This window comes from Cyrtonyx montezumae, unplaced genomic scaffold (assembly GCF_038088225.1).
Source record: "Cyrtonyx montezumae isolate F1298 unplaced genomic scaffold, pur_monq_1.0 scaffold_48, whole genome shotgun sequence".
NCBI classification, from domain to species: Eukaryota; Metazoa; Chordata; class Aves; order Galliformes; family Odontophoridae; genus Cyrtonyx; species Cyrtonyx montezumae.
The window spans coordinates 980633-999117 of NW_027072054.1; the positions used below are offsets into that span (position 1 = coordinate 980633).

The 18485-nt window shown below is 48.8% G+C and overlaps 2 protein-coding genes across 2 annotated transcripts; both read left to right on the forward strand.

The window, feature by feature from the left end:
• Nucleotides 1–2918: 2918 nt before the first annotated feature.
• Nucleotides 2919–3732, forward strand: LOC136055777 (feather keratin Cos1-1/Cos1-3/Cos2-1). The gene is made up of 2 exons (XM_065747659.1): nucleotides 2919–3017; nucleotides 3396–3732. Exons 1-2 carry the CDS (start codon nucleotides 2919–2921, stop codon nucleotides 3720–3722), a joined length of 426 nt encoding a protein of 141 aa, XP_065603731.1. The 3' UTR covers nucleotides 3723–3732.
• Nucleotides 3733–11962: 8230 nt separating this feature from the next.
• On the forward strand, nucleotides 11963–12766 carry LOC136055771 (feather keratin Cos1-1/Cos1-3/Cos2-1-like). The gene is made up of 2 exons (XM_065747651.1): nucleotides 11963–12061; nucleotides 12440–12766. Exons 1-2 carry the CDS (start codon nucleotides 11963–11965, stop codon nucleotides 12764–12766), a joined length of 426 nt encoding a protein of 141 aa, XP_065603723.1.
• The last annotated feature ends 5719 nt before the right edge of the window (nucleotides 12767–18485 follow it).

Here is an 18485-nt window from a genome sequence, read left to right on the forward strand (position 1 = left end):
GTATACCTAGGAGAGAGGGTTAAGAAGAAGGAGAGCACATGGGTAGGCAACCTGCATAGCCTCTCACAAAAGAGCCAAGGCAACTGCTAAGGACACAGATGGAGTCCATGACAGGAGGTTATATCTCTTTGTCATACCAGGACCCTGCAGAGAACAGTCTGGTCCAAGGAGTCTTGTTTTGAGTGCATAAATCACAAGCCATTTAAGCTATGTCCCAGCCTCTCTGAGCAGACCTTATCCACTCCATAGTCTCTCATAGCAAGGAGCTCCAATAGCACAGGACAGAGTCACTATTGAATAAGATGCCCAATGAGGCAAATCTCACTTTGCAAGAGGAGGAGAAAGTGCTTCACACTTACCTAGTTCCCAGTGAGAAGGAGGCAGGAGAAGTGGATGGGAGAGCTTGGAATTGGGCTGCCTTTTATACTCACCCCTCATTGCTGCAGGCCCAGATGTACCACTGATATAGGTATTTATTTTCTGACAAGCTCATATTTAATCATCTCTGCTAATGATATGGGCAGTGTTTTTGTTTCCTTTGTACCTTTTCATTTCTAGATTTATGCCATGCCCATTCTCTAATGAAGGCTTCTTTGGTCTGCTGAATTAAAGGTTGTAATGCAAAAGCACCAGCACTACTGTGTATGCTTTACTTATCTCTAAGAATATACATGGAGGTTAAGTTAATATTCACTAGTTAAATAGAAACTCACATTTCTGGGGAAGTCTGGCCAGTAGAGTGTTCACTCTGCAGTTTTCTCCCAGGAGATACCGATGGTGTCTGGCCAACAAGATGACCTTCCTTGTGCATTGTCCGGACAAGTTAAAAGGTAAGTATTGTCAGACATATTGACCAAAGATTTACTAGGATTCTTACTCTAGGATTTTGACAAGGTAATGTTCTCACATCAGTTTTTGAGTAAATTTCCTACTCATACATTAGTTCCCCTAGGAGAGTTCCATTTGACACAATATGGTTCCTGATGTTTTATCCTCACTGTTACAAGGGAGAACCAGTCTACATTATTCCATATACTGTGTCAGTCTGTCAACAGGGGACAACTCCACAGTCAACTCTATCCATTATTTTTGCAGTCATTTCATTGAAGGTCAGCTATCCATTTTTGCTTGCAGTCCTATTCCATTGAAGACTTCCTTGCACAACAAAAATCAGTGTGTCAGGTATTTTAGTGAGCAAGTTACTAATCACCTGAAGTAACCAAAAATTCTCTTTTCTATAATGACCTCCAGGGAACCACACTATTTTGGCTCCCATGTGATTACTTGGTTACAGGTGTAGCAGGCACAGGGGGCAGAAAGATGTTCATTATACCAATGTGCAACTTTACATGTTTTTCTGACCACATTGTTTGTGTCCTAGTAGAGAAACCCAGATAGTGAGTAGTGCATATATAAAGCACTGGCTCACGCCAGTGATCTCAAGGTCTTTCATTTATGTTTCTTAATACCTCACATAGTCATGTTGTCCACTCCTTCATAGACTATTAGCTTGAAGTGCTGGTTTCAATACGCTATTATAATGTTCTGTAAGACCTGCTCCAGTGAGTTTGTATGATAAGTGGAAATGTTCTTCAGTGTTATTATTTTTGTCCCATTTCTGTACAAAACTCACAATGAACTGTGCTGGTTGATTACTTTCCATGACTTAAGGGGTGACATATGATGCCATATTGTAAAGCCCCTGATTCTGCTGGCTTTATAAGCTTATGGCACTAAATCAGCCTGTATAACTCCACTTACAGCATCAGTATATGTCAAGGCATATTTTGCCCCCTCAGACTGGGGCCAAGAGCCTCTTCTTATTTACAGGAGAAAGGCTGAGCCATCAATCCTCAAAAGGTATACCTGGATTATCTGTAACACTTCTGGTTGTTGTATGATTGGGTGATTCAAAAGCCCTACGTAATGTGGTTATCGACAAGATGCAAGCATTCCCTGTGCCAAAATACAGTAAAACATCTAAAATAGCTTCTATGTATATTGGGATATTGATAGTCATTTATACCACATTGAGCACAGATTTTAAGGCTCTCATGACGATTTTTAACAAAAGGCCAGGTGTAGGACTAGGGCCAATAACATAACGACTTTGAGCAAGTGAAGCTAGTAGAAGAACAGGTGCAAACATCAGGCATTTTTTACCCCATTCTTACCACCAGGTTACATATGCATGTGATTCATGTTGGATTTGGGTGGCATATGTGGCAATGACAGAACTGTGTTTACACTCATATAGAGTTTTGGTCCCAGATTTGGCATAGAGCAGGAAAATTACGTAGTATAATAAAGAGAGAGACAAAATCACTGTCCACATATGCTGCATTATAAGCAGTGGAGATAATAACAGACAGCTGAAGCTATAGTAGGTGATAGACATGACAGGATTCCTAAGACAGGAGTAGCCCAATCTCAAAAAGTAGCATGCTGTGTCACGTATATGAATCAGTGAAATTCCTTGTCCTCTTATCCATATAAAAAAGAATTACAGAAAATACTATGTCCAGTAATTTATCACAGCCAGATGCCTAAATCTACTACAGATTCATCAAGAGTAGGAAGTCCTGTACAAGAAGGCAAATAACCCATTCCAGAGAGTGTGTGGTATACTGAGAGGACTAGCAAATAAAAAACCACACCTGTAGCACGTAGTTGCACAACCAACTATCTACTGAAGCAATTGGGATTAAAATAGGCAATGGATGAACTAGCCAGTCTTCTGAGTTACAAGGGGAATCACTTCATAACACACAATAGACAGTGTGGGATAGAAATAATATGAAGCGGCAAATACACCACTGCTGCACAGGAAGACAACACACAGTCCACATCATTAGCTGGTTACAGTTCATAGATAATAATCATACCATAAATATGGTTCATAATCATTACCATAAATGATGTCTCTGGATATGGGTCAGCCTACATCCATTATAAAAGACAGCCCGGTTCCCTACTCGGAAATTCTCTGCCCTTGCATCTTTCTTCTTGGGAACCAGGTGAGAGTGAAGTCCCTTTATGTCTCTCATTCTCCCTCTCCATCAGAAGGCCTGAGTCCAAAGGACCTCCCATCTGCTGTCAGCTCTGTTCCATGACAAATGATGGAGCTCCTGGTCAAGGAAGAGGGAAGTGGGGAGCAGATTTGTCCTGGAGGGAAGCTGGGACTGCACACGCGGTCTCAGGGCTACGGTCTAAGAAGCAGCTAAATAGGCGCTGCGGGTGTCTTATCTGGATCCTGGCAGAAAGAGGGCAGGAAACCCACGATCATCCCTGCGCAGCCTCAGACTCCCAATACTGCATGTGCATGGTTTGCTCTTGGAGGGATGGCAGACTGCTCCTGACTCTTCATTTTCTCCACCTGTCCTCTCTCCCAGCAGGTGCATCACCAGCCCCAAGACATGTCCTGCTGCAACCCGTGTGTGCCATGCCAGCCCTGCGGCCCGACTCCTCTGGCCAGCAGCTGCAATGAGCCCTGTGTCAGGCAGTGCCAAGACTCCACCATTGTCATCGAGCCCTCTCCCGTGGTGGTGACCCTGCCCGGACCCATCCTCAGCTCCTTCCCACAGAACACCGCCGTGGGATCCTCCACCTCCGCTGCTGTTGGCAGCATCCTCAGCTGTCAGGGAGTGCCCATCACCTCCGGGGGCTTTGACCTCTCCTGCATCTCCAACCGCTACTGCGGCAGAAGGTGCAACCCCTGCTAAAGGTGCTGGACGCTGCCCGAGACAAGGACCCCCACGATCACAGAACATGGTGCTGGACAGAAGAACAGACTTTGTGCTGCTGTTTTTAGAGGAGATGACCATGTCTGGCTTGCCCTGTCTGGACAGACAGGAGAGCCATCCTGGCTTCTCTGACAACATGGCCAATGCCTCCCGATACTCTCTTCCACTCATTCTTTCTCACTCTGTTTTCTTTGCTGTCTTCTGCCCTCCCTGAAACTCTCTGTGAAGGTCCCAGTAACCAGCTGAGTGACCTGCTAGCCTCTCTCCTGTGATGGGCAGTTAGGTGGGTGTCCCGTGGCAACTGTGCCATCGGAAAAGCAGATCAGAATCTTGTCTGCTCCTGCTGCTCCCCACTCTTGGGATCTCCACTTGGACTGACATCATTACCCTCCCTAGACTCATAAAACGTTTACTGCAAGCTTCATTGTGTCCCTTGGCTTTTTTTTTTTTTTGTTGTTGTTTAATTTTCCTTCTTCTGATTTCTATGGATATAAGCATTTCCCAGTGTTCCAGGATAGAGGGTGATGGGGAGTGAAGGGGAGGGCCAGGTCACAATAGACATTTGTGTTTCTCTCAAGGCAGCGTCTACAGCAGTCAGGTCCCAGATCTGCGGGATGCGTACCTGGACCTTTGCAGCATTCCTCTCACCATGGGAGAGTGCCCAGTGATGATGGCGGAGCCTGGCCGCTGCCTGATACAGAGCTCCCTGCACATGCTGGCCATAGGGGTCATTGCACAAAGCTGGCATGACTGACCCTGGCTGCAGCATGGTTTCTCATAGGACTGGAGTGCAATTTTTGGGTGAGTGGGAAGAGAGGAAGCAGAACATGGCTTCTTAGAATCTTATAATGTTTTCAGTGGGAGGGTTACCTTAAAGGTCCTCCTACCAGACTCTGAAAGCTAGAATAATTAATGCCGCTGTTTGGCCTGGTTCAGGCTGAATACGGCACAAGTGTGATGAAGGGGTGTACGGACTCGGGCTCTGGAAATGGAGACAGAGCAAGCAAAATGCACAGAGATGGGCCCACGTGAGGACAACAGCAGCAACCATCTGAGGGAAAAACTTAGTTTTCTAAGTACATTAGCAGGATTGAGATAATAAAATAGAATGCTGTACGATTGCTAATAAACTAAATAAAATGAGAGAGAGAGATCTTCCATAAGAGAAAGTCCTCACACTAATGCTGTAAGTGATTCAGCCTGGGAGCAGTGAGAGGAAAGAGGGCAGACTCGTGACTCCCAGTCAGTTTCACCTTTCCGTCCAGGCAGAAAAGAGAAGCTGAAAAATGAAATCTTCTGGGAGTTACAGTTCATAGTTCTCTCCTGAGACCAAGTAACCACATATATCCGACTCAGTCAAAAGAGTGTAGAGGAACAAATAAAACCAGAAGACTGAATCCAGTAATATCCGTTACTCATTCTAAGTAATTTCCAAGTACTGGGAGTCCTTCTCCACAGGGCTTCTCTCAGTGAGTACTCTCAGGCTGCAGACATTTCTGGGACTGCACTCACCCAAATCCAATACCTTGCACATGGCCCTCAGGAATTTCCAACAGCCCAATTTTAACGCTTGTGAAATGACAACCGAACGGCATCAATTACCTCTGTTGCATCAAGCGCCGCATCATTCAGCTGAGTACCATCAGCAAATCTGCTGGGGGTAGATTCAATCACGCTGTCTACATCACTGTCAGCGTTTCCACTGTGTGGCACACATTCAGTCTCATCAGGGGGCCTTCAATGTGATCAGCTTTTACAGTCGGAGGAACTTCTCTCCCCTGACCCCTGCCTACATATTCAAGGTCACCCTCCTTACCCCTCAGCTTGACCATCAAGTGCGTGCTCAACCATTCTGGTTTCCTTTCTCCTCTGTTTCATTTCTTACACAATAGGATGGAGAGGTCTTGAGCTCTCAGAAAGATGTCTTTAAAGAAGTTCCTGCTCTGTTCTGTTCCTATGTGCCTAAGGGTGGTTTCCCAGGGCACCCAGTTAAGACAAGATGCAGGCAGGGAACAGGAGAGATGACATAGATAATCTTGTTCTCTAGGAGGATTTGGCCCATATACAGAGAATGGTGTTTTGGCAAAGTGCGGTTCTGTTGATCATTTCAAGATTTCATTTCACAGAATCACAGAATCACAGAATCACAGAATCACAGAAGCATAGGGGTTGGAAGGGACCTCAAGAGATCATCGAGTCCAACCCCCCCTGCCAAAGCAGGTTCCCTACACCAGGTCGCACAGGTAGGCATCCAGGCAGGTCTTGAATTTCTCCAGAGAAGGAGATTCCACAACCCCCCCGGGCAGCCTGTGCCAGTGCTCCGTCACCCTCTCCGTAAAGAAGTTCTTGCGCACATTTGTGCGGAACCTCCTGTGCTGCAGTTTCTGGCCGTTTCCCCTTGTCCTGTCTCCACACACTTCTGAAAAGAGTCTGGCCTCGCCACTTTGCCCCCCACACCTCAGATAATTATAAACCTGGATCAGGTCCCCTTTCAGCCTTCCTTTCTCAAGACTAAACAGACCCAGTTCACTCTGCCTTTCTTCATAGGGGAGATCCTCCAGGCCCTTCACCATGTCTGTGGCCCTCCGCTGGACTCTTTCCAAGTGACCCCTGTCTTTATTTTACTGGGGAGCCCAGAACTGGACACAGTACTCCAGATGAGGCCTCACCAGGGCAGTGTAGAGGGGGAGGATCACCTCCCTTGACCTGTCGGCCATGCTCTTTTTAATGCATTCCAGAATGCCACTGGCCCTCTTGGCCACGAGGGCATACTGCTGGCTTATGGTCAACCTGTCGTCCACCAGGACACCCAGGTTCCTCTCTACAGAGCTCCTCTCCGGCAGGTCATCCCCTAGCCTGTACTGGTGCATGCAATTATTCCTCCCTAGGTGCAAGACTCGACACTTGCTTTTGTTAAACCTCATCTGTTTTTTTACTGCCCAGCTCACCAGCCTGTCCAGGTCTCGTTGAATGGCAGCACAGCCTTCAGACATGTCAGCCAATCCTCCCAACTTTGTATCATCACCAAACTTGCAGAGGGTGGCCACTATCCCTTCATCAAGGACACTGATGAAGATGTTGAACAAGACCGGACTGAGCACGGATCCCTGGGAGTCTGTGGCAGATAACTCCAGCCCAGAAGAAGCTACGGCGTATTGCCATGAAGCAGACAACCTGCATGCTGCGTGCAGAGGGTCTGACTGCCTTGCTGAGAGCTGGTGTTGGCATCCAGGCCGAGGCCAGACCCAAGAGCGGTCTGGCTGAAGGCTCCACCCCACAGATACAGTCGATTAACGGGGTGCCTGGCCGCGCCAGGAGGTGAACAGATGGCCAGTCATCCGTAAATATTCCCATTTGCAAGATGTGCTCCAGCCTCCACGGGACAAGTCTAAGCAGAGACACATCAAGGCAAGGATGGACAGCCCTTGACTAGGGAGTAAGTAGGGCTGACAGTGCCTGAAGGATGAAATCTCTGCAGTGTGCACTGGCCTCCAGTATCTAGAGCAGTGATGGAGTCTGCTCAGCTGATTCCCACTAAAGCCGTGGCTTCCTCCTTTGAACATCTGTGCACATTCGACACGGAAGGACACACAGGAGGATGCAGCAAGTGTTTAATGAGTCAGAGAAGGGAAATGATGTCATTGCAAGTGTAGACACCAAGTGTGGGAAGCGGCAGGAGCAGATATGAACCTATTCCCCAGTCCACCAGGCCCCCACTTCTTGGTCAGCTGATGAAGAGAGGCCTGCAAGTCACTCGAGGCTGGTTTGAAGGGAACTAACAGAGATTTCTGAGGCAAAAAGACAACAGAGAGGTTAGATCGGAAGAGAGAGTGAAAGAGAGCATAGGTAGAATTTTTCAGTGTTTTCAGCCAAGCCAAGGTTGGCCCTGTGCTGTCTGTCTTGCAAGTCAAGAACAGCAGCTAAATATCTTTTCGAACGTGCAGCATCATATTCTATTTTCCAGGTGGACAATGTCTGGGAGCAGCGTCCAGCACCTTTAGCAGGGGTTGCACCTTCTGCTGCAGTAGCGGTTGGAGATGCAGGAGAGGTCAAAGCCCCCGGAGGTGATGGGCACTCCCTGACAGCTGAGGATGCTGCCAACAGCAGCGGAGGTGGAGGATCCCACGGCGGTGTTCTGTGGGAAGGAGCTGAGGATGGGTCCGGGCAGGGTCACCACCACGGGAGAGGGCTCGATGACGATGGTGGAATTCTGGCACTGCCTGACACAGGGCTCATTGCAGCTGCTGGCCAGAGGAGTCGGGCCGCAGGGCTGGCATGGCTCGCACGGGTTGCAGCAGGACATGTCTTGGGCCTGGAGGCGCACCTGTTGGGAGAGAGAGCAGGCATGAAGCAGCACATTGCGATATGTGGAGCAGGTTTTCAACAAGCCATGAAGAATCCTGAAAGCATAGAGTGCTGGCAGACAGACACTGCCCATGGACAGTCAAGGTCTTCTTGGTTTCATTCTGCCACCGCCTAGAAAGAGACACCAGTGCCTGAGCAGCTAGTTCCCAAATTTGAGCCCACAAGTTTCCTACGCATAGGCTCAGATTCCAAGACCACTCTGCACATCCCTCCGCCCATGACAAGCAATCCCAGGATTTGGCATGGAACGGAGGAGATAGCATCTCAGACATTCACTGTGCCGAGACCTCCATTAGTCGAACAACAGGGGCAGGAAGGAGCTTTGCACTCACCTGGTTCCCAAGGAGAAGAAGGTATCACTAGTGGATGAGAGTGCTAGCAGCTCTGGTCCCTTTTATAATGGAGCTAAGCTGACCCATATCCTGAGGCACTGCTTATAGCAGTGATTATTTTCTTGTCCAGAATGCAAATCATCCCAGTTAATGATATGGGGGTTCTGTTGGCTTCCTGTGTTGTTCAGTTTCGTTTCTGGCTTTATGCCACATCGCTTCCTGACTGGAGGCATCTGTTGAGTGTCGTGAAGGGAAGCCCAAGCATTTCCGCACAACAAACACCAGTGTGGGCAACAGACTCATTTCATGTGCTAGAAGAGTCCAGCAGAGGCAAACGATGTCAGCCTGGGTCTTTCCTTAGGGATTCTTACGGGCCCTTCTGGCAAGCAGTGTACGAGCTCCTGAATGTGACTCTCTCCCATCTGACCCTTTCTCTGGAAAATCCTGCTGCCCTATTTTGCCTCCTACCATTTTGCCTCTTTGATCATGGAATGCTGCAAGAAACTGTACAGATCTCCAAAAAGACTCAAGTGCAAATGTTGTAAGAGCAGGACTGTTTTAATAAGAAAAAATGAAGGGAGTCATACAGGCAGCAGGTATATCATATTTACTCCAAGTGATGGGACTGCTGATTTAGTGAAGAGTCACACAGGACCGAGAGGATTTTTCCCACATTTCACGGTGCAGATCCTGATCCACGGCATCAGTGCTGAGGAGTTGAAACGGAAGCCAAGAAAATGGCAGCAGAATTACAGATTTGCAGGGATTGGAAGGGACCTCTAGGATCATCTGGAGGAATATGTTGTCTAGGCATATGCTGTGCTGCAGTTTCAGTCCGTTCCCCCTTGTTCTATTGCTGTACAGCATAGAAGAAAGTCTGAAAAACACTCTCCTGACATTTGCACTTTAGATATTTATAAACACTGATGAGAGACGCTCTGGGCCTCCAATTCTCCACTCATCCCAGCTTCATATTGTCAGGAAATGTCCACAGGAGAGAACTGACGCCACCATCTTGATCACCGATGATGACATCAAGCAAGACCAGACAAAGTACCAACCCGTGGTGATCACCGAAATCTACACGCCTCCAACTAGCTTCTGCACTGTTCATCGTGCTTCTCTGATGTCTGCCAGTCAGCAAGTTCTCCGTGCACCTCACCATCTGCTCACCTATCTCACACTTTTTAAGCTTTGTTGCAAGGATGTTGTGGCAGAAAGCATCAAACGCCTTACTGGTGCAAGGTACACAACATTCACTGCTCTACCCTCGTCTAGCTAGCCCGTGATGACGTTGCAGGAGCCTACACAGTTGCCCAAGCATGATTTCCTTTTAGTGAATCCATGTTGACTACTCCTGATCAACTTCTTTTCTTCCAATTGCTTGGGGGGAGCATCCACAACAGGATGCTTCATCTCCTTTTTGAGGGATGGAGACGAGGCTGACTGGCCTCTAGTTTTTGGGATCACCCTTCTTGCGCTTACTGAAGAGTGCCGTCACATTGGCTATCCTCCAGTATTCTTGCCCCTATCCCATTCTCAAGGACCTTCTAAAGGTAATAAAAAGCATCTGGGCAAGCACTTCTGCCAGCTCCCTAGTCCCTTAAGGGTGAATCCCAACGGGGCCATGGAACTGAGTGCTCTGGTTTTGCGTAGACAATCTCTGAGCAGTTCCTCAACCGTGGGGAAGCCATCTTTTCTCCAGACTCTCTCTCTTACCTCCAGAGTCTGGAATATCCAAGGGGCAGCAGTAGCAGTAAAGTCTGTAGCAAAGAAGGTATTCCGCATCTCTGCCTTCTCTGTGTCACCTCCTATCAAGGCACACAACTCATTAAGCAGAGGATCCACGTTTCCTCTCATCTTCCTTTTGCTGTTGACATATGTTTATCCTTGATCTTTCACACCAAATATAATTCTAAGTGGGCCAAAGCCTTCCTAGCTGCATCCTTTCAGTCTCTGACACCATTCACATATCCCTCACAAGTGGCCAGGCTCCTTCTGCACACTGCGTAGACACTCCTTTTCCCCCAGAATTTCTCCATGACTGCCTTGCTCATCTGTTCTTTTCTCCCGCCATTTTTGCTTGATTCCTCAAAGAAAGTGGATGGGAATTTGACTGCTAGGAAAATCAGTGCAAGCAGGGTTTGGTCTGTGCTCTTGCCAACGTGCATCAGATTTTGGGTTACAGCCATGTGTGCGGTTAGCTGGGCAATGACTGCAAATTTTCTTGAGCAGAGGAGAAAGCAGGTGCCTGCCTGAAACATCCCAGGCAAATGGAGCAGGTAGGAGGGCAGCAAGATGGTGCAGGACAGGATGGCACAGGACAAGACAGGGTGGGACAGAATGGAGTGATCAGCGCTGCCAAGCCCTGGTCCTGTGTGTGTGCCTGACACGACTCAGAGCATAGGATGAGACACTGCACAGGGCCCTAGTTCTTCCGACGCTCCAGAAACCAGGCTGCAGGAATGATTCCTGTGCTGTGGCCCAGGACACGCACACAGATGTGGACATGCACACAGATGCAAAATCTACAGCTGCAGACATTTGCACAGAACCAGGACACAGGAGATACAAACATACGCTAACGGCCCTATATGCGTTACTGACATTTTGTGGTACTCAGAGAGACTGCGCACAGAGGGAAACTGTGATGGGAGACTTGAAACGAGACACTGGAGCCACTGCTGTTGCCACGTTCTCTCACCTGGGTCTTCCGCTTCAGACTGAAGAAGCATGGTGTTATCCTGAGGCTGTCACAACAGGAATCCGATGGAACGTGCGGAGCTCACCAGTGCTGAAGATCTAAGCACGTCATGGCAGAAATTAGCTTCCATCGTTGAAAGGAAAACATGTAAGGTTTGTTTCAGTTGTGCACCCAGAAAATAAAAGGCAGCACAATAAGGAAAGGAAGAAGTGATTCTCAATGGAAAGGATCAACAGAGTGTAACCTGGGCAAATCCATCCGATTCCATGTTCCTCTGCTCAAAATTGGCATTCCTATCATGTGAAGAGACATAAGATTAAGCCTCTCTCTCTCTCTAGCTCTTCTGATTCTTTCTTACTAAAACAACCCTGTTGATGGACCATTAGCTGTGGGGCCATCAACACAACTGTTTCCCCTTCCAAGATCCCTGTGGCAAAACAGGAGGAGACCAAAGAGGGCATCATAATTTCCCAGAAACGTGTGACAAGTGGGATAGGTTCACACTCAGGAGCTGGTACACCTCTTGCCAAAAGAGCCCCTATGAAACCCTCAGGAATGACGCCGGCTGACATCATTTTCCTCTGCTGGACTCTTCTAGCACAGGAAATGTGTCTGTTGCCAACACTAGTGTTTGTTGTGTGGAAACAGTTTGGCCTCCCTTTGTGAGACTCAGTAGACACCGTCAGTGGGGAATGGAAATAACACGATGCTGGAAATATACCACTGCTGCACAGGAAGCCAACACACAGTCCATATCATTAGCTGGGATGTGCTGCATTCAAGAGGCACTTGTCAGACCATAATCATTACCATAAATGATGTCTCTGGATATGGGTCAGCCTACATCCATTATAAAAGACAGCCCGGTTCCCTACTCGGACATTCTCTGCCCTTGCATCTTTCTTCTTGGGAACCAGGTGAGAGTGAAGTCCCTTTATGTCTCTCATTCTCCCTCTCCATCAGAAGGCCTGAGTCCAAAGGACCTCCCATCTGCTGTCAGCTCTGTTCCATGACAAATGATGGAGCTCCTGGTCAAGGAAGAGGGAAGTGGGGAGCAGATTTGTCCTGGAGGGAAGCTGGGACTGCACACGCGGTCTCAGGGCTACGGTCTAAGAAGCAGCTAGATAGGCGCTGCGGGTGTCTTATCTGGATCCTGGCAGAAAGAGGGCAGGAAACCCACGATCATCCCTGCGCAGCCTCAGACTCCCAATACTGCATGTGCATGGTTTGCTCTTGGAGGGATGGCAGACTGCTCCTGACTCTTCATTTTCTCCACCTGTCCTCTCTCCCAGCAGGTGCATCACCAGCCCCAAGACATGTCCTGCTGCAACCCGTGTGTGCCATGCCAGCCCTGCGGCCCGACTCCTCTGGCCAGCAGCTGCAATGAGCCCTGTGTCAGGCAGTGCCAAGACTCCACCATTGTCATCGAGCCCTCTCCCGTGGTGGTGACCCTGCCCGGACCCATCCTCAGCTCCTTCCCACAGAACACCGCCGTGGGATCCTCCACCTCCGCTGCTGTTGGCAGCATCCTCAGCTGTCAGGGAGTGCCCATCACCTCCGGGGGCTTTGACCTCTCCTGCATCTCCAACCGCTACTGCGGCAGAAGGTGCAACCCCTGCTAAAGGTGCTGGACGCTGCCCGAGACAAGGACCCCCACGATCACAGAACATGGTGCTGGACAGAAGAACAGACTTTGTGCTGCTGTTTTTAGAGGAGATGACCATGTCTGGCTTGCCCTGTCTGGACAGACAGGAGAGCCATCCTGGCTTCTCTGACAACATGGCCAATGCCTCCCGATACTCTCTTCCACTCATTCTTTCTCACTCTGTTTTCTTTGCTGTCTTCTGCCCTCCCTGAAACTCTCTGTGAAGGTCCCAGTAACCAGCTGAGTGACCTGCTAGCCTCTCTCCTGTGATGGGCAGTTAGGTGGGTGTCCCGTGGCAACTGTGCCATCGGAAAAGCAGATCAGAATCTTGTCTGCTCCTGCTGATCCCCACTCTTGGGATCTCCACTTGGACTGACATCATTACCCTCCCTAGACTCATAAAACGTTTACTGCAAGCTTCATTGTGTCCCTTGGCTTTTTTTTTTTTTTTTTGTTGTTTAATTTTCCTTCTTCTGATTTCTATGGATATAAGCATTTCCCAGTGTTCCAGGATAGAGGGTGATGGGGAGTGAAGGGGAGGGCCAGGTCACAATAGACATTTGTGTTTCTCTCAAGGCAGCGTCTACAGCAGTCAGGTCCCAGATCTGCGGGATGCGTACCTGGACCTTTGCAGCATTCCTCTCACCATGGGAGAGTGCCCAGTGATGATGGCGGAGCCTGGCCGCTGCCTGATACAGAGCTCCCTGCACATGCTGGCCATAGGGGTCATTGCACAAAGCTGGCATGACTGACCCTGGCTGCAGCATGGTTTCTCATAGGACTGGAGTGCAATTTTTGGGTGAGTGGGAAGAGAGGAAGCAGAACATGGCTTCTTAGAATCTTATAATGTTTTCAGTGGGAGGGTTACCTTAAAGGTCCTCCTACCAGACTCTGAAAGCTAGAATAATTAATGCCGCTGTTTGGCCTGGTTCAGGCTGAATACGGCACAAGTGTGATGAAGGGGTGTACGGACTCGGGCTCTGGAAATGGAGACAGAGCAAGCAAAATGCACAGAGATGGGCCCACGTGAGGACAACAGCAGCAACCATCTGAGGGAAAAACTTAGTTTTCTAAGTACATTAGCAGGATTGAGATAATAAAATAGAATGCTGTACGATTGCTAATAAACTAAATAAAATGAGAGAGAGAGATCTTCCATAAGAGAAAGTCCTCACACTAATGCTGTAAGTGATTCAGCCTGGGAGCAGTGAGAGGAAAGAGGGCAGACTCGTGACTCCCAGTCAGTTTCACCTTTCCGTCCAGGCAGAAAAGAGAAGCTGAAAAATGAAATCTTCTGGGAGTTACAGTTCATAGTTCTCTCCTGAGACCAAGTAACCACATATATCCGACTCAGTCAAAAGAGTGTAGAGGAACAAATAAAACCAGAAGACTGAATCCAGTAATATCCGTTACTCATTCTAAGTAATTTCCAAGTACTGGGAGTCCTTCTCTACAGGGCTTCTCTCAGTGAGTACTCTCAGGCTGCAGACATTTCTGGGACTGCACTCACCCAAATCCAATACCTTGCACATGGCCCTCAGGAATTTCCAACAGCCCAATTTTAACGCTTGTGAAATGACAACCGAACGGCATCAATTACCTCTGTTGCATCAAGCGCCGCATCATTCAGCTGAGTACCATCAGCAAATCTGCTGGGGGTAGATTCAATCACGCTGTCTACATCACTGTCAGCGTTTCCACTGTGTGGCACACATTCAGTCTCATCAGGGGGCCTTCAATGTGATCAGCTTTTACAGTCGGAGGAACTTCTCTCCCCTGACCCCTGCCTACATATTCAAGGTCACCCTCCTTACCCCTCAGCTTGACCATCAAGTGCGTGCTCAACCATTCTGGTTTCCTTTCTCCTCTGTTTCATTTCTTACACAATAGGATGGAGAGGTCTTGAGCTCTCAGAAAGATGTCTTTAAAGAAGTTCCTGCTCTGTTCTGTTCCTATGTGCCTAAGGGTGGTTTCCCAGGGCACCCAGTTAAGACAAGATGCAGGCAGGGAACAGGAGAGATGACATAGATAATCTTGTTCTCTAGGAGGATTTGGCCCATATACAGAGAATGGTGTTTTGGCAAAGTGCGGTTCTGTTGATCATTTCAAGATTTCATTTCACAGAATCACAGAATCACAGAATCACAGAATCACAGAAGCATAGGGGTTGGAAGGGACCTCAAGAGATCATCGAGTCCAACCCCCCCTGCCAAAGCAGGTTCCCTACACCAGGTCGCACAGGTAGGCATCCAGGCAGGTCTTGAATTTCTCCAGAGAAGGAGATTCCACAACCCCCCCGGGCAGCCTGTGCCAGTGCTCCGTCACCCTCTCCGTAAAGAAGTTCTTGCGCACATTTGTGCGGAACCTCCTGTGCTGCAGTTTCTGGCCGTTTCCCCTTGTCCTGTCTCCACACACTTCTGAAAAGAGTCTGGCCTCGCCACTTTGCCCCCCACACCTCAGATAATTATAAACCTGGATCAGGTCCCCTTTCAGCCTTCCTTTCTCAAGACTAAACAGACCCAGTTCACTCTGCCTTTCTTCATAGGGGAGATCCTCCAGGCCCTTCACCATGTCTGTGGCCCTCCGCTGGACTCTTTCCAAGTGACCCCTGTCTTTATTTTACTGGGGAGCCCAGAACTGGACACAGTACTCCAGATGAGGCCTCACCAGGGCAGTGTAGAGGGGGAGGATCACCTCCCTTGACCTGTCGGCCATGCTCTTTTTAATGCATTCCAGAATGCCACTGGCCCTCTTGGCCACGAGGGCATACTGCTGGCTTATGGTCAACCTGTCGTCCACCAGGACACCCAGGTTCCTCTCTACAGAGCTCCTCTCCGGCAGGTCATCCCCTAGCCTGTACTGGTGCATGCAATTATTCCTCCCTAGGTGCAAGACTCGACACTTGCTTTTGTTAAACCTCATCTGTTTTTTTACTGCCCAGCTCACCAGCCTGTCCAGGTCTCGTTGAATGGCAGCACAGCCTTCAGACATGTCAGCCAATCCTCCCAACTTTGTATCATCACCAAACTTGCAGAGGGTGGCCACTATCCCTTCATCAAGGACACTGATGAAGATGTTGAACAAGACCGGACTGAGCATGGATCCCTGGGAGTCTGTGGCAGATAACTCCAGCCCAGAAGAAGCTACGGCGTATTGCCATGAAGCAGACAACCTGCATGCTGCGTGCAGAGGGTCTGACTGCCTTGCTGAGAGCTGGTGTTGGCATCCAGGCCGAGGCCAGACCCAAGAGCGGTCTGGCTGAAGGCTCCACCCCACAGATACAGTCGATTAACGGGGTGCCTGGCCGCGCCAGGAGGTGAACAGATGGCCAGTCATCCGTAAATATTCCCATTTGCAAGATGTGCTCCAGCCTCCACGGGACAAGTCTAAGCAGAGACACATCAAGGCAAGGATGGACAGCCCTTGACTAGGGAGTAAGTAGGGCTGACAGTGCCTGAAGGATGAAATCTCTGCAGTGTGCACTGGCCTCCAGTATTGTTGTGGTTTTGTGGTTTTGATGCCGGTATTCCACATCAGAGCATCATGCAGCAGTGAAGGAGTTAATGCTGGGGGAGCAGCAGAGGGGAGGGGCGGAGCTTCGCACCGGATGCAGCCGGCGCTCGGTCTGGGCACGTTGCTCTGGGCTGCCGTGGAGGTTCAGCACGTGTGCTTCCCCTGCAGGTCCGCCTTAGTGTAAGCTCATAGCTTTTGGTTTGAAATTTTTTCTCTCTCTTTCAATTGTTCAATTTTATTAGATTTAGTAAAGTTACCGTTCCTTCTCAAATCGTGCCGTTGTTTTCTTGTAGACCCATCCCTTCCCGCTGTATCCCCCTCCCCCTCCCCCTCCCGGAGCGCGGCTCTGCTCGGGCGGCCGCGCGGCCACTGACGCAGTTTCTTTTTCTCTCCCCTCTCCCTTCTCGGTTTTCCCTTGGGTCACTGTCACGGACAACACCGTGACAATTATTTGGTGGAGAATGCGGGCAGTGCAGTATTGGCACTCCATTGTAAATCTGGTGCAGAGTGGACTAAGGTTTTTCATGTACCTCATAGCATGCTGGCGTCTTTTTTAAGCTCCTCGCGTTCAGCACCGGAGTAATGTGGATATACAGCTACTTTAGTGTGCTGAGGGGGTTACATGCCTCCTACCTAAACACCCTGGCTAACGTGACAGATTATGCGGCATTTGGAACGGTTTCCAATTACTCTTTTCAGGTCTTTACCTATATTCAAGATGTCAGCCCGGCAACTGTGTTATCTGTTTTTCTGTATGCACTCTCTGCAATAGTAATTTACATCATGTGGAGGGAGCGTTCCTCAAAACCAGAGAGTGTTGAATGGCAGGGAAGGTGGAAAAATTTAGGAAAGAAATTAGAAGCGTGGGGACCCCCGGTGTTATGCAATTTTGATCTTGAGCACCTGTGGGATCCTGAGAAATTCAGTGAGTGTTTAGGTAAGGAGTCATGTGACTCAGGACGATCTGAGAAGGAATGTATTGTTTGGGGTCTGGCTTGTGCTTATCGAGCCATAATTGATATTCTGGAGAGAAATGGTTTCCAAACCAAGGTCCAAAGCAAAAATGAAAACCTCGAAGTTAGACCTGACCAATCACAGGAAGCACCGGTATCAGTGTCGGTTGCCCCTGTGGGAGGCCAGAAATGGACACGGCCGTCCTCGCGCCTAGAACGGAAAAAAGAAGCAGAGAAAAAAAAGGAAGATCCAGGCGAGGGGCCCTCGTCAGCACCACCACCACCACCACCACCTAAAAAGGCCACTAAGAAAAGTGAGAAACATGGAGAAGACAGCGATGATGATGGAGTCACTGTTACCACTACTCGTCGGCCCCTAAAGATGACTGAAATACAAGGTTCAAGAAAGGAGTTTGTACGGCGCTCGGGTGAATCTATTGTCACCTGGTTGCTGCGGTGTTGGGACAGCGGTGCCAGCGGCATGTCCCTAGATGGCAGCGAAGCCCGCCAACTGGCAAGCATTGCCCGAGACCCAGCTATCGACAGAGGAATTGGCAGATGTCTGAATGGAGTCGCTACCCTCTGGGAACGAGTACTAGTGGCTGTAAAGGATAGATACCCTTACAAAGATGATCTGGAGCCTAAGGTGGAAAGATGGAACACCGTGGAGAAAGGCATCCAATTTTTGAGAGAAACAGCCGTAGTAGAGATGCTGTATGATCCCAATTTCGTCCCTAACAATCCACACCAGGACCGTGATCCTGATAGAGTAAGGTGCACACCTGATGTATATCGCAAGCTCTCAAAAACAGCACCAGAGAGGTACGCAAGTACACTGGTAGCAATGTTCCATAGATTCGAGGGTCAAGACAGAAGACTCCCAGTTTATGAATTAACTATTACACTCCAAAACTTTAAACAGCAGTTTCCACCATCACGTGCTTCCATTGCAGCTATAGTAGCAGAAGAAGTAAGTGAGATTAAGGAGACACAGAAAACTATACTGGAGGAACTGTCATTACTGATGAATAGGGATGAACCTGTGTCAGTATTGGAAACATCTGATGAAGACGAGCATGACGCAAAAAATCTGATGAAGCAATTTATCAAACTGTTGAAAGTCTCGGCCACCAAAGGCAACCGCCCCTCTGCACGAGCAAATGACGGCAGTAACATCATGTCACGTGTGGCCATGTGGAGCTTCTTACGAGAAAACGGAGAGGACATGAG

Coding starts and splice junctions, on each gene's coding strand:
- LOC136055777 (XM_065747659.1), top strand. CDS start 2,919: ATGTCTCTGGATATGGGTCAGCCTACATCCATTATAAAAGACAGCCCG. Junction 3,018..3,395: donor TCTTTCTTCTTGGGAACCAG/GTGAGAGTGAAG, acceptor CTCTCCCAGCAG/GTGCATCACCAGCCCCAAGA.
- LOC136055771 (XM_065747651.1), top strand. CDS start 11,963: ATGTCTCTGGATATGGGTCAGCCTACATCCATTATAAAAGACAGCCCG. Junction 12,062..12,439: donor TCTTTCTTCTTGGGAACCAG/GTGAGAGTGAAG, acceptor CTCTCCCAGCAG/GTGCATCACCAGCCCCAAGA.